Below are 13645 nucleotides of genomic sequence, written 5' to 3'. Positions count from 1 at the left end.
AGAGATACTGCTTACTAGCTTGCTTCCCCTGGCTTGTTCAGCCTGCTTTCTTATAGAACCTAGAACTATCAGCCCAGGGATGGCACCATCCACCATGGGGTGGGCCCTCGCATATTGATCATTAATTGAGAAAATGCCTTATAGCTGGATCTCATGGAGGCATTTCTTCAGCTGAGGCTACTTTCTCTCTGAGGACTCTAGCATGTGTCAAGTTGGCACACATAACCAGCCAGTACACCCAGGTTACCTCAAATCCTCATGCCTCCACTTCTCAAAGACTGGCATTAGAGGTTACCTACCACTATGCCCTATTTATGCAGACATGCTGGGGATGGAACCCAGGACCTGTGCATGCCAAGTATGGCCAATTGAGCTACATCTTCAGCATCCTCCCCTTTTGTGACAGTATTGCTTAGCCTGACTTAGAACTTGGCAATACTCCTGTCTCTACTTCCTGAGTGCTGGGGATATGTGTGTATCCCATGTGGTGCTCTCAGAAAGTGGTTTTAATTTTCTCTATTACCTGCTTCCTTAATGATTGAACTACATAAGTTTTATGATTTTTAATTTTTAAAAATTAAAAAAACCCTGCATTATTGTGGGTATGACATTTGTGTTCCAGCCCATGTGCCATGGCATGGTCAAAGGACAACTCTGTGGAGTCCATTCTGTCCTTCCACCTTTATTTAAGTTTGGGGGCTTCAACTCAGTCATTAGGCTTATGCAGCAAGTGACTTGACCCACTAAGCCATCTCCCCAGCTCTGATTTTTTAAAATATTTATTTATGTGTGTGTTTGAGTGGATGCATGTGTATCTCATATGTGCAGGATCCTGTAGAGATCAGAAGAGGTATTGAATCTCTGGAACTAGAATTACAGACAGTTGTTAGCTGCCATGTGGGTGCTGGGAACCAAAGCCAAGTCCTCTGCAAGAAAAGTGTTCTTAATCACTGAGCCATCTCCTCAGCTCCGTTTTGAGATTTTGAAATAAAAACGACACCCACATCATGAAATACTAAAAAAAGGAAGCTGAAATCATTTGCCAGAGGTGAAAGAAACAATAAACCAGTCATGTCCTTAAGAGATCCAGCAATACATTCTCCACCCAAGGAACATGTTTATGCCAGTTTTGAAACTATTTGATTTTAAAAATCAAATGAAACAACAGAGAACAAAGTGTTCTGAGGTTGTGTTTACTCCAAGAATGCTGTGAGCTGTGCCTTGTAACCACAGTTGGCACCTGTTCATCTACATCACCCACAACAGCACCATGAGTGTATCCAGGGCTCCTGAGAACCCGGTCTCCCAGCCAGTCAATATGACTGAGTCTGCCATTAAGGGCCCAGCTAGTTGGACCCAAGTGGTCCCACTGCATCTCTAACTTCTCTGGCAGGCAAGAAGTGAGACTCAATGCCCCTCAAGCCCATGCTTCTTAGCTCTGGGCCATTTGTTTTTGGTTGCTCCTACAGACAACAATGCCTACCGACCCCCAATACAGAAAAGGGGTCCTCCAGTCTCTCCAGTCATGGGCGTCTTCTCTGTCCACGAGACTCCAGATAGCCCCACTTGGAGCTCTTGTCACCAGCAGAGAGTGGCCATATCTTAGGGCCACAACCAAAGTCACTGTCTTCTTAGGCCTGGAACCAGGCTCCAATGAGGAGGCTAGGAGGCTGCTGTAGCCTCCATGGGCTGGATCAGTAGGGTGGTAGCCTGAAGTGGGTAGTAGCGGCCCTTCCATGTTTTCCAGAAGATCCCCTTTTTACGCTGCTGCCGTTGCTGTGGGATGGAGTGGAAGTACTGTCCATTGAGATTGGAGTGGCTGCAGGTGCCAAACCACCAGCCACCTACAGGGTTAGAGAACAGAAGACATGGTCAAGGTCTTGTGTTTCCATCCTGAGAGAGGACATAGTTGGAGACAAGATGAACTTCGGATTTTGTACCTTTAGATTTATTACATTTATTTATTCTGTGTGCATGTGAATATGTGTGTGGGTGTTCATATGCCACAGTGGTGTAAAGGTCAGAGAACAACTTGTGGGAGTTGGTTCTATCCTTCTACCATGTAGGTCTTGGAGATCAAACTTAAGTCATCAGGCTTAGAGACAAACACCTTTACTTTACCACTGTGTACTACCATACCTGGTTTATATGGTGTATAACTATCCATCAGGGATGGAACCTGGGTCTTCATTCATGTTCAATATGCTCTCTACCAAGTGGGCTACACTATGGAGCAGGGATTGCTGGTACAACATTGTAATCACAACACTCAGGAGGCTCAGGCAGGATGATAGGAAGTTTGAGCCCCGCCTGCTCTATAAACTTTGATCCTGTCTTTACAATGAAACACAAGGAGGGCTAGTGTTGTAGCTCAGTTGTTACAGTGCTTGCCTAACATGCATGAAATAGTGGGATGGATCTCTAGCACCACAGGAAGGAGCATGCTGGCACATGCCTGCTACCCCAGCACTCAGGAGGTAGAGGCTGACCTTTTAAGGTCTTCTTTGGCTATATAACAAGTTCAAAGCCAGCCAGAGCTATATGAGACCCTGTGTCAAACAGACAATTAAAACAAAAACACCAGGGGCTGGGGTGTAGCTCAGTGGAAGAATGTTTGGCTAACATGCACAAGACTCTATACCTCAGATTTCAAAAAGAACAAGACAAAGGTTTGTCTTGGCTTTGCCCAACACCAGCTAGCCCCCTGCAAGTGTTCTCATTGAATTTTCAAAATAACCCTACAAAGTGGGCACTATGATTATGACTACTTTAAATACAGGAAAACTGAAAACAGGAGCAATTAATTCAATGACTGGACCAAGGGTACACAGCAGGCAAGGAGAAAAGGGGGCCAGGGCATGGATGTACTTTGGGTCTGAATGTAGGCTACAGTGGGAGTAAAACCTGCTTACCAGAGAGGGTCTTGGCACAGTTGAGGTCCCCTCGTAGGTCATGGTCTTGGTCCCAGGTAGAAAAGGGCAAAGAAAGGCCATTGGGGGAGACGTTGGTGGCGCCTAGCTCATTAGCTGTGGGCTTTGTGAGCTGCAGGCTGTAAGCTGTATCCTCACCACCCAGGTGGATGGGAAACTGGAGCAATTTGGCATTGCCATCCCAGTCCTGAAGCTGCACGGCCATCTGGCTGCCTCTGTCCCCTGTGATGCTGTGCATCTTCTCCAGGCCCAGCCAGAATTCACCTGCATCAAGAGAAGTTATTTCTCTCTCTCTCTCTCTTTTTTTTTTTTTTTTTGGTGGAGCTGAGGATGCCAGGCAAGCGCTCTACCACTGAGCTAAATCCCCAGCCCCGAGAAGTTATCTCATAAGGTGGACCCAGCTTTTCTGCCCCTTCCTCCTTCCTTAACTCTGGCTTCCTGAGAAACACTGACCTTGGGGATCTCCAAAGCCATCCTTGTAGGCTTCCCAGGGCTGATTGAAGTCCACAGAGCCATTTAGGCGTCTCTGAACCACTGTCCAGCCTCCATCTGGCCAGGAAGACAAAAAACGTCACCAGAAGTCCCTCCTTACAGGAAAACTGACAGTCCTACTTAGTTCCCAAGCCTGATACCATGCTTCCACACAACCCCAGGAAAAGCAACAAACTCATCACTTCTCTCTCAGAGGGTGGGATCAGAAGAGACTTTTGTCCCAAGAACTTGCAGGAACCAGCTGCAGCTGTATTTCGTCAATTTTTGAATTGGTCTCTATCTTAGACTGGCCTAGATCATGCTTTTGTAGCCAAGGATGACCTATATACAGCCCAAGCTGTTTTTGAACTCACTATATAACCATGGATGACCTCAAAATCCTGACTCTTCTGCTTCCACCTCCCGAGTGTTGGGATGGCAGACTTGCACTATCACACCCAGTTTATGCAGTGTTGGAGGTGGAACCCAGGGCTTCAGACATTCTAGGGAAGCACTTTACCAATTGAGCTATAGTCCCAGACCATGTTTATTAAATGGAGACAAGGCTGTCCTCGAACTTTCAACAATACTCCTGCCTCAACCTCCAAAGTATTGGAATTATAAATACAGGCACACATCACCATATCTAGCTATGGTTCTGAGGAATGAATTTAGGGTCTTATACATCCAAGGCAAGCACTCTCCCATTGAGCTATGTCCCCAGCTCATTTATATTTCATTATTTTGTGACAGAGTTACACTTAGTCACTGGGCTAGCCTTGAGCTCACTCTGTAGACCACTAGACCAAACCCATCACTGAGCCCGAGATGCATGTCAATGGGGAAAGAGTCTGCATTTTAGATGGAAATATATATGTGTGTGTGTGTATACATATATATGTATATGTGTATATATGTATATGTATGTATGTATGTATGTATGTATGTATGTATGTATGTATATATCCTAAAATATAGGCTAGAGGCTACATCCTATATAGGGTGTATGTGTGTGTGTGTGTGTGTGTGTGTGTGTGTGTTTGTTTGCTGTGGAAGGGCCTTATCCAGGCTAGGCAAGTACTTTATCATTGAGTTACACATGGCTGGATGTTATGACACAAACACTGTGCATGGCAAATAGGCTCCTTAGTGGGCCAGCACATCCTACCTGAAGTCATCTCACAGTTGACCAGAAACGGCGGGGATCCCTGAGGCTGGATCTGGAAAAGCCCACTATGCCGTTCCCCTTCTTGGAAGAGTTCTTGGCAGTCCCGGGGAGGTCCTGAAAGTAGACAAAGGGAGAGAAGCCCCCAGAGATTTCAGGAGACAGGTATGCATGAGGGCTGGATGGTAGGGGATGAGCCCCAGGGCCATCTGCCTAAACTTGTTCCTGGCTCCTTGTTGCATTCTCCAGTATAGTCTATGCGGCACACTAAGGACCAGCCCCTTGGCCAATCCTCCCTCTTCCCACACTGCTTGTCCATCCTCTCTGGTCATAAAGCCTTTCTTCCTTGTATCACACCTTCCTGCCACAGGGATGCCAGGGATTCCCTTTTCCCATTCCTTTCTGTGGGCCTGAGCTTTTTTTTTGTTTTTGTTTTTCGAGACAGGGTTTCTCTGTGTAGCTTTGCACCTTTCCTGGGACTCACTAGCCCAGGCTGGCCTCGAACTCACAGAGACCCACCTGGCTCTACCTCCCAAGTGCTGGAATTAAAGGCATGTGCCACCACCACCCAGCTTGGGCCTGAGCTTCTAAAAGGATGTCTTTCCACTCTCTGAAACCCACTTAGACTCCCCAGAGTGAACACAGAGGTTTTCCCACAGGGGAGAAGTCATCTGGTGGAGTGTCATTATTCTTCCCATTGAGTGGGGGCTTCTCAAGGCCAGAGACAAGGAGGAGCTCTGTCCACAATAGGAACCTGAATGCATCTAAAGCCTTGTCACACTGCCGGTGTTGATGGGATGGATCTGGGGTAAGATCCTTCAAGAGAAGAGCTGACTGAGCTCTGGTTTAGTTAGTAGGGGATGCTGACTGTGCCTAGATAGGACAGGGTGAGACTGAGGCTGGGGGTTGGGGTGGAATATGGCTGTCTCTGCTACCAGAAGAAGGGGGGCAGGAATGAAGAGAAGGAAAAGAGAGGAGAGAAGGAACTTGGCCTTCACAGGGCCTCTAAACTCAGGAAGAACCTCCCCCAGCCCAGCCAGGAAAAGTAGGAGAAAGGTCACTGGGGGGAGGGGCATGCAGGAACTTTCTGCCAGCCAGCCCAGTTCACACTGCCAGAAGTAGGGGCAGGCCCAGAAAGATGGGAAGGGCACTTTCCAATCCCTTGGGCAGATCCCTTTCCCCTACTTTCCTCTCATCCAATCAGGACAGGCACACTGCCAAGCCATGCATGTGGTCTCCATTAGGGCCAGCTGTTTGTCTCTCCCGGCTCCGAACTTTCCCCTACTTGGCTAGGCTGAGTCTAGGAGTCCCAAACCCACAAAACCACTCCTGCCCTTCTCTTCCTCCACATCACCTAGCCAGAACCTGTGTCTGTTGATCCGGGAAAGCTCCCCCATGACCCTCACCATGCCCAAGTACATACCTGGGTAAAAGCCAGGGAAGGAAACAAGTCTAAAGGCTAGAAGCCAGCAACTACCCCTAGGGTGTGAAGGGGTATATCCAAACTTTCACCCAGTTGGCTGTGGACAGCCACTGGGTCAAGCAGGGTGAGAGAATGGCTGAGAACTCAGGGTTGGACCTGGGAACCTCTCGCTGTCTCTGTCACACATGTGTGCACTCCCGCCCCCTCACACTGCAATTTGAAACTAAGTATTGGACATACACAATATAGGACCTAGAAATTGTGATTGCAAAAACTGTGGGGTCTATATGTATATATGACTGGATGGGGGCTTTGAGGACAGAAGAGGTATAAAGATGTAAGAATACGTGTCCCTTCTGGGAGCTGGAGTAGGAGGTGTCCTTACTCTGCTGCTCTCTTTTTTATCTATACCAAGAGACCTTGGAGGGTTCCAAACCTCGAAACACAACACACACACACACACACACACACACACACACACACACACTTGGGCCTTTCAGGATGATGTACCTGAGCTACATCACTATCTCCCAGCACCCCTGAAACTTCAGTGCTTTATCGTCTGTCTCCCTTTGTTCTGGTTAGTGGCTAATAAGATTTTGGGGAGAGTTTTGCTAGGGAAAAAGGGTGAGGTGGCCTGGCCAACCAAGATCAGAAGTGGGGAGGGTGGTACATCTAAAAGCCCTTGACTACAACCTAGTGAGCCCACAGGCACCCAAGTTCAGAGTCTCTTTCTTTCTTATTAAGGTGGACTTGGCAAGAGGGGTAAGGTGCGAATGGCAGGTGGAGGGGTTGGGAGTTGCGGGGTGACATCCAACACCAGAAACACTCACTGTGCAAGTGGGTGGCATTGGGAGTCAGGCCGGTGAGCTGGGCCATCTTCGGAAGCCTCTTTCCCCTGGAAGTCTTGGCCACTGCGTTGTCTAGGTGTGTGGGGGCCAGGAGGCCAATCTGAGACAAGATAAGAAAAGGGTGGTTGGGTCTCTTGGCTTATGCTATAGCAGCTGTTAGCCACATTCCACCACTACTGGCCCCTCGTTTTGTCTCTTTCCGACTTGGGCCAAGCCCTGGGGTGAGTACCTGGCTCTGAAGGTTTTGTATTCTCAGATTCTGCTTAGCTAGGTGTTTCTGCTGCTGAGCCACCTTCTGGAACAATTGCTGGATCTTGCTGTTCTGAGCCTTGAGCTGTGTCTGGAGATATGTAAGACCGGTGAAGACTTGGCTTTATGTCTGCAACCTCCCCTTACTCACTCTCCCTTCCATCTTTTCACACGTTGGTTCTTTGAGGCCCCTCCCCGCCCGATTCCTGTGCACAAGAATGCACTGTCTGTAGGGGAGACCCAAAAGGAATCTAAGGAGCCAGCCCCCTAGTGGGTGCGCCTACCTGCAAACTCTGCAGAGACTCAGGAGCCGCCTGGCTGTCAGGGACTCTGCTCTCAGGGTCTTTGGAAAGTGCGTCTTTCCCTTGGGGTCCCTGACAAGCTTTATCGCACGCAGCCATGCGGCGTTCCAGTGCTCCTAGCTGCCCACGGGTGCGCTCCACGTGTTCGCGCAACCCGTGGCCGAGCTGCAGCAGCCCATGAGCCAGCAAGTTCATCTCGTCCCAGGACGCGAAGCGCGGCGGCTCAGGCTGTGCAGGGCGTCCCTGCACGCTCAGCAGCCCCGCAGTAGCTGCGCACAGCACCAAGGTTGCGCTTACAGTCGGAGCGCAGCGCATGATTCCCGGTGGGGGGGTGGCCTTGGGTTCGGCGACGCTAGGACTCCGGAACACAGGGGTTTGAGACCCAGTAGCTGGAGTTCTGGGGAAGCCGACTTAGGCTCAGACTTGCTCCGTTGCAGAAGTCCTGAAGCTCCCAGTCGATCAGCTTTTCCCGGTTGCACCCAACGCCCCATTTTATAAAGCAGTGTGGGAGTGGGAGGGAGAGCCTCAGAGGCGGGGCCCGGGGAGTGCCGAGGGCGGGGCAAGCGGACAAGTGTTGGGGTGCTGGGAGCCACAGGCCTGGTAGTTACGAGGTGTGTGCGTGTCGGGGTGAAGAATCCTTGGGGATGCCTGCTTGACCTTCCCCCGCGACCCCGTGAGCGATGTGACTGTCTCTGCACTGCATGGTCCACTCTTTTTCTTTTTGGTTTGTTTTTGTTTTTTGTTTTTCGAGACAGGGTTTCTCTGTGTAGCTTTGTGCCTTTCCTGGAACTCACTTGGTAGCCCAGGCTGGCTTAGAACTCACAGAGATCCGCCTGGCTTTGCCTCCCAAGTGCTGGGATTAAAGGCGTCCGCCACCACCTCCCGGTGCACGGTCCACTCTTAAGCCCGGAAATTCCAAGCCCTAGCCCCGCATCCGCGTTTCAATGGATGAAAGGGTGTACAAGTCAATCAGGACGTAGATGCCTTCTTGACTGATCCCTTCCCAAGTCAGAAGCTCGGTAGGGCAGTAGGGCATAGTTACGTGGCAGAGAGGTTTCTCCCTGGTCTGGTGAATTCAAATGACAAGTTGGGGGAGTTACAGAACCTTGCCTCGGGTGCTTGGAGGCTTCCTGAGATCCTGAGATCAACAATCTCCGGATGAGGCAGGAACCCTTGCCCCCGCCACTCCCCCCCCCCCCCCCCCCCCCGTCGTTGCCGACGTCTTTGTGAGGGTCACTAACGCCCTTGTTTAATTAGTTGTCTCTTCCTGACCAAATTGTCAGTGCTGTTATTGCTGGGATTTCTACCTACATCATCATACAGATTACAACTCCAGGCCTTCTGCTGTTGCCTGCCCTCCTCCGCCAGGGGTTTGGAATTTACTGCATTAAAGCAAGAACCGTGCCTGAGGCCAGGCCTGTCGTCCCAGCTCTGGGACATGGAGCAGAAGGGTGTGCAATTCATCTTAAACTGCACAGTGAGTTTGAAGTCAGTCTGGGCTACTCTGAACCAGGTTTCCAAACAACAACAGTATCAACAAAATCGGTGGCACTCATCTGTAATCCCAGCACTCAGGAGCCAGAGTCAGGAAAATAGTGTAAGCTAGGAGCTAGCCTGTTTAGTAAGTTCCAGACCAGTCAAGGTTGAAGCAGCAAGATCTTGTTTAAAAAAACAAAACAAGCCTTTAATCCCAGCACTCGGGAGGCAGGGAACAGGCACCAGAACTATGCAGAGAAACCCTGTCTCAAAAAACCAAAACAAAAAATAATTCACAGTGGTGCATACTTTTAATCCCAGCACCCCAGAAGCAGAAGCAGTTGGAGGGAGCTCTGTGAGTTTGAAGCCAGCCTGGTCTACACAGTGAAGTACCAGGTCAGCAAGGAGGACCTTGTCACAGAACAACAACAACAACAAAATAAAAATAAAATAAAATAAAACCAAAAAGCAAGGAGGAGCTAGAGAGCTACAGCTTACAACCACCTGTTGTGACATCCAGGTGACATGGCTTTGACCTCATTGAGCACTCACACACACACAATTTAAAAAATTGTCACACACACACAAAAATTAAAAAGCAAGCAACCTAGGGAACATCAAGGAAAGACTTCCTTTCCACACCCATCCATTCCCTCATTCCACACAGCCTAGGCCCTGCACTGAGTTCCTTAGTTTGTGGATAAACCGTAGCAACGAGCAGGGGAGAGGGGGACAAGGCTGAGACAAAGGAGGACCTTGGTGAGGCTGATGCATGGCTAAGTTTTCATTCAACAAGTTTGTATGTGCAGCTCCTTTCCTGCCAGTTCTCTAGCCTGCTAGGAAGAGGAACCTGGCACAGAAAACTTGCCTGCCAGGAAGACCCTTAGGGCAGACTGACTGAAAAACCCCCAAGTTGAGTCAGCAGGGCTGGGAGCCAGCAGCAAATTTCTGGAATCTGAAACTGCATGCCCCAAGGCTGACGTGCAGGCCACTGCTTGTACACTTGACCAGCTGGGCCATTTGCCAGGGTGACTGATCGCGGAAGGAGTGGCAGGCAGACAGAGCAGGCAGAAAACCTTCAGAAAAACCTTCACATGTCCACCATTTGTCTACCTCAGGCATCCCCTGGGTGCAGGACATAGCTATTCCATGCCAGCCCATAAAGAGAAAAATCACCAACCTGGGTGTGGTGGTGCATGTCTGTCAGCACGTAGAGGACAGTAGCAAGAGGGTCAGGATTTCAGGTCCATCTAAGCTACATGAAGAGAATCTGTCTCAAGAAACAAAACTGGGGCTGATCATATGACTCAGTGAGTAAAGATGCTTGCTTCTAAGTCTGATGACCTGAGTTCAGTCCCTGGAACCCACATATTGGAAGGAGAGAAAGGACGCCCAAAAGTTATCCTCTGGGTGCACACCTTTAATCCCAGCCCTCTGGAGGCAGAGGCAGGCAGATCTCTGTGAACTCAAGGCCAGCCTTGTCTACAGAGCTAGTTCCAGGACAGCTAGAGCTGTTACACAGAGAAACCTTGTCTTGAAAAACTAAAAAAAAAAAAAGAAAAAAAAAAAAAGAATTATCCTCTGACCTCACCAAGTTTTCTGTGGCATGTGCATACACAATATAAGTAAAAGAGTAGAGAAAGAGAGAGGGAGAGGGAGGGAGAGGGAGAGGGAGGGAGAGGGAGAGGGAGAGGGAGGGAGAGGGAGAGGGAGGGAGAGGGAGGGAGAGGGAGAGGGAGAGGGAGGGAGAGGGAGAGGGAGGGAGAGGGAGAGATCGGGAAGTGGGAGAGACAGGGACTGGAAAGATGGTTTAGAGGTTAAGAGTATGTGCCGCTCTAGCAGGATGAGTTTGCTTCCTAGCACACACATTGGACTTATAGCTGTCTGAGACATCGGTTTCAGAAGACCCCATGCCATCTTCTGGCCTCCTCAGCTACCTACATGTATGTGCACATAACCACACACACACACACATAACACATAATTAAAAATAAAATAAAATCTTGAGGGCTAGAGAGATAGCTCAGCAACTTAGAACAGAATTTGCCATTCTTGTAGAGGACTTGGATTTGGGTCCCAGCAACCCCATGATGACTCACATCCATGTGCAACTCCAGTTCCAGGGGATCCAGTGCTCTCTTCTTAGAACTCCAGGGACACCAAGCACACACAAAGAACACATACATACATGCAAACAAAAATACTAATACATATAAAACAAAATAAACCTTAAAACTTGAAAAATAAAATATTTTTTAAAAAAATCAAGGAAACAAGCAATTACTTTGTTAACCTGACAGTCTTTTTGTGTGGTGTGTGTGTGTGTGTTCAAATTAACATATGTATGGGCACGCATATGTTCAAGTGAGCATGCCCTTGCATGTGTGTACATGTGTATGGAAGAGCAAAGCTGATGGTGTTTTCATCATTGCTCTCTATTTATTAAGGCATGATTTCTTCTTGGACCTGAAGCTCACCAGTTTTCCCATGTGTTGAGATTACCATGTCTGCCCAGCTTTTATGTAGGTTCTGGAAATCAATTCATTCCTTGCACTTGTGGGGCAAGTACTTTATCCACTGAGCCATCTCTCCAGCCTCTGATCCCATAATCTTTTCTCCATGTATTTTTCATGGACTTCTTTAGTACCATGCTTCAGAGAGTACAGCAAGAGGCACCTGATGGGTACAACCATTACAAAAGACTCCTGTCCTCTTGGGACCTGGAGCTGGCTCTGGCTTTTATCCTGAAAACTTCTTTCTGGAATGTACCCTCTTACCAAGCCATTGCAGTCACTCTGTAAGCACCTATTATGTGCTCTCAGTGTGCTAGGGCCATATCAATGTGTGTTTCCTGGTCTTCATACACTCCTAGCTTTGTTTCTGTGCCCCCGGAGCTGAGAACTGAACGAACCCAGGGCATGAAATTGGAAAGTCTTCCATTTGGAGCCTCCCACTCGGTTTAGTTGGCCCCAGCTGTTGAGCATCTGGGGAACTTCAAATCAGAGGTACTGATGTCTCCAATTAACTGACTTTTCTTAAGTCTTGGGGAGGAATTCGAGGAAAGGTGAATTTAAAGAAGTTCAGTTTAGGGAGTTCTTTGTAGGTGGGTTAAAATATTACAGATTCCAAACAGGCTTACTCTTCAGATAAGTGTCCCTTGTGCAGAAATAAGCTGTCCACAAGTAAGAGACTGAGTACTAAAGTGTTTTTCCCACTGTGAGAATTGCTCATGAGAAATCAGACTCTGAAAAAGTAAAATTTTTTTTTCTTTTTTTGTCGGAGCTGAAGACCGAACCCAGGGCCTTGCGCTTGCTAGGCAAGTGCTCTACCACTGAGCTAAATCCCCAACCCCATAAAAGCAAAATTTTTAAATAAAATATTATATAATTAAACAAACAAACAAACAAACAAACGAAAAATGGAGAATGAAGCTAGAGAGTTAAGAACACTTGTTGCTCCTGTAGAGGAACAGGGTTCAGTCCCTAGCACCTACATGGCAGCTCACAATCATCTTTAATTCCAATTATAGGGGATTTGACACGCCTTTCTGATTTCCTTGGGCACCAGGCATGCACATGATACATATACATAAACATTAAATACATTAATAAAATAAATCTAAAAATCTAAAAAATAGAAGAGTGGAGAAAATAGGATCATCATTAGCATACTTCATCCCTTGCTCTCTGCTTCTTTGATGAGGACAGTGTATGACTGATGTTGTGACTTCCCCAAGATGATGTTCAACCTTAAAGTTGAGCTGAAATAAATCCTTTCTTCCTTAAGTTTCTTTCATCATAAAAAACAAAAAACTAAGACATTATAAGCCCAGGGTTTAGGAGGTTTAGGCAAGAGGACCACAAATTCAAGGCTGGCCTAGGTTACATAGTTAGGTATAAGGCCAACTTATATTTGGTTGACATATGGGAGCCTGTTTTAAAAAGAAAAACCAGAGGCTGAGGAGATGAGTCAGTAGGTAAAGCACTTGCCACACAAGTATAAGGATCAAAGTTTGGAACCCCAGCTCCCAAGTAAATGCAGAGCTGGCATGTGCCCTGTTTGTAACCTGGCTCTCAAGAGGCAGAGACAGAGGATCTGCAGAACACACTAACTAGTTAGACTAGCCTAATTGACTAGCTCTAAGTCCAGTTGAGAGGCCCTGCCTCAAGATACAAGGTGGAGGAAGAGCTAGAAAAATATCCAACAACTTCCTTTGGCCTCCACAAGCATGTACACACACATTCACTCACCCCACACAAACACCTGCAGCCACACACATTCAAACACATACACACAGAACCCAACAGGTGCTACAACCTGTAACTCTAGCACTTGGGAGATTGAAGCAGGAGGATCAGGAATTCAAGGTCAGGCTACCCTCTGTCTGTCTGTCTGTCTCTCTCATACACACACAAGCACACAGACACACATAGACTCGAATACACACACAGAGACACATGCATACACACACAGAGACACAAACACAGAGACACACACAGACACACAAAACAACATTAAATTAATATTTAACACACACACACACACACACACACACACACACACACAACCCCCACCACCACCACCAAATGCAAAAATGAAAACAACAAGACGTGGGTGGAGCAAGAGGAGCAGATGGAGGGTAAAAAAAAAAAAAAAAGAAAAAAGAAAAAAGAAAACAAATCAAACAACAACAAAAAAACATAGGTGGTTTGAGGATGGAGCTCAGTTGATAGAAACTTAACATACATGAAGCCCTGGATTCTATTCCTAGTACCAGA

General features: G+C 47.7%; 1 protein-coding gene across 1 annotated transcript; it reads right to left on the bottom strand.

Moving 5' to 3' along the window:
• Positions 1-1177: 1177 nt before the first annotated feature.
• On the bottom strand, positions 1178-7892 carry Angptl4 (angiopoietin like 4). Its single transcript, XM_036171003.1, has 7 exons — positions 7374-7892; positions 7070-7180; positions 6823-6940; positions 4570-4683; positions 3384-3479; positions 2913-3194; positions 1178-1844 (listed from the first exon to the last, which is right to left on the bottom strand). Exons 1-7 carry the CDS (start codon positions 7704-7706, stop codon positions 1663-1665), a joined length of 1236 nt encoding a protein of 411 aa, XP_036026896.1. The 5' UTR covers positions 7707-7892; the 3' UTR covers positions 1178-1662.
• Between the last annotated feature and the right edge of the window lie 5753 nt (positions 7893-13645).

Source organism: Onychomys torridus, chromosome 21 (genome assembly GCF_903995425.1).
Source record: "Onychomys torridus chromosome 21, mOncTor1.1, whole genome shotgun sequence".
In the NCBI taxonomy this organism is placed as follows: domain Eukaryota; kingdom Metazoa; phylum Chordata; class Mammalia; order Rodentia; family Cricetidae; genus Onychomys; species Onychomys torridus.
This window is presented reverse-complemented; position numbering and strand designations above follow the sequence as displayed.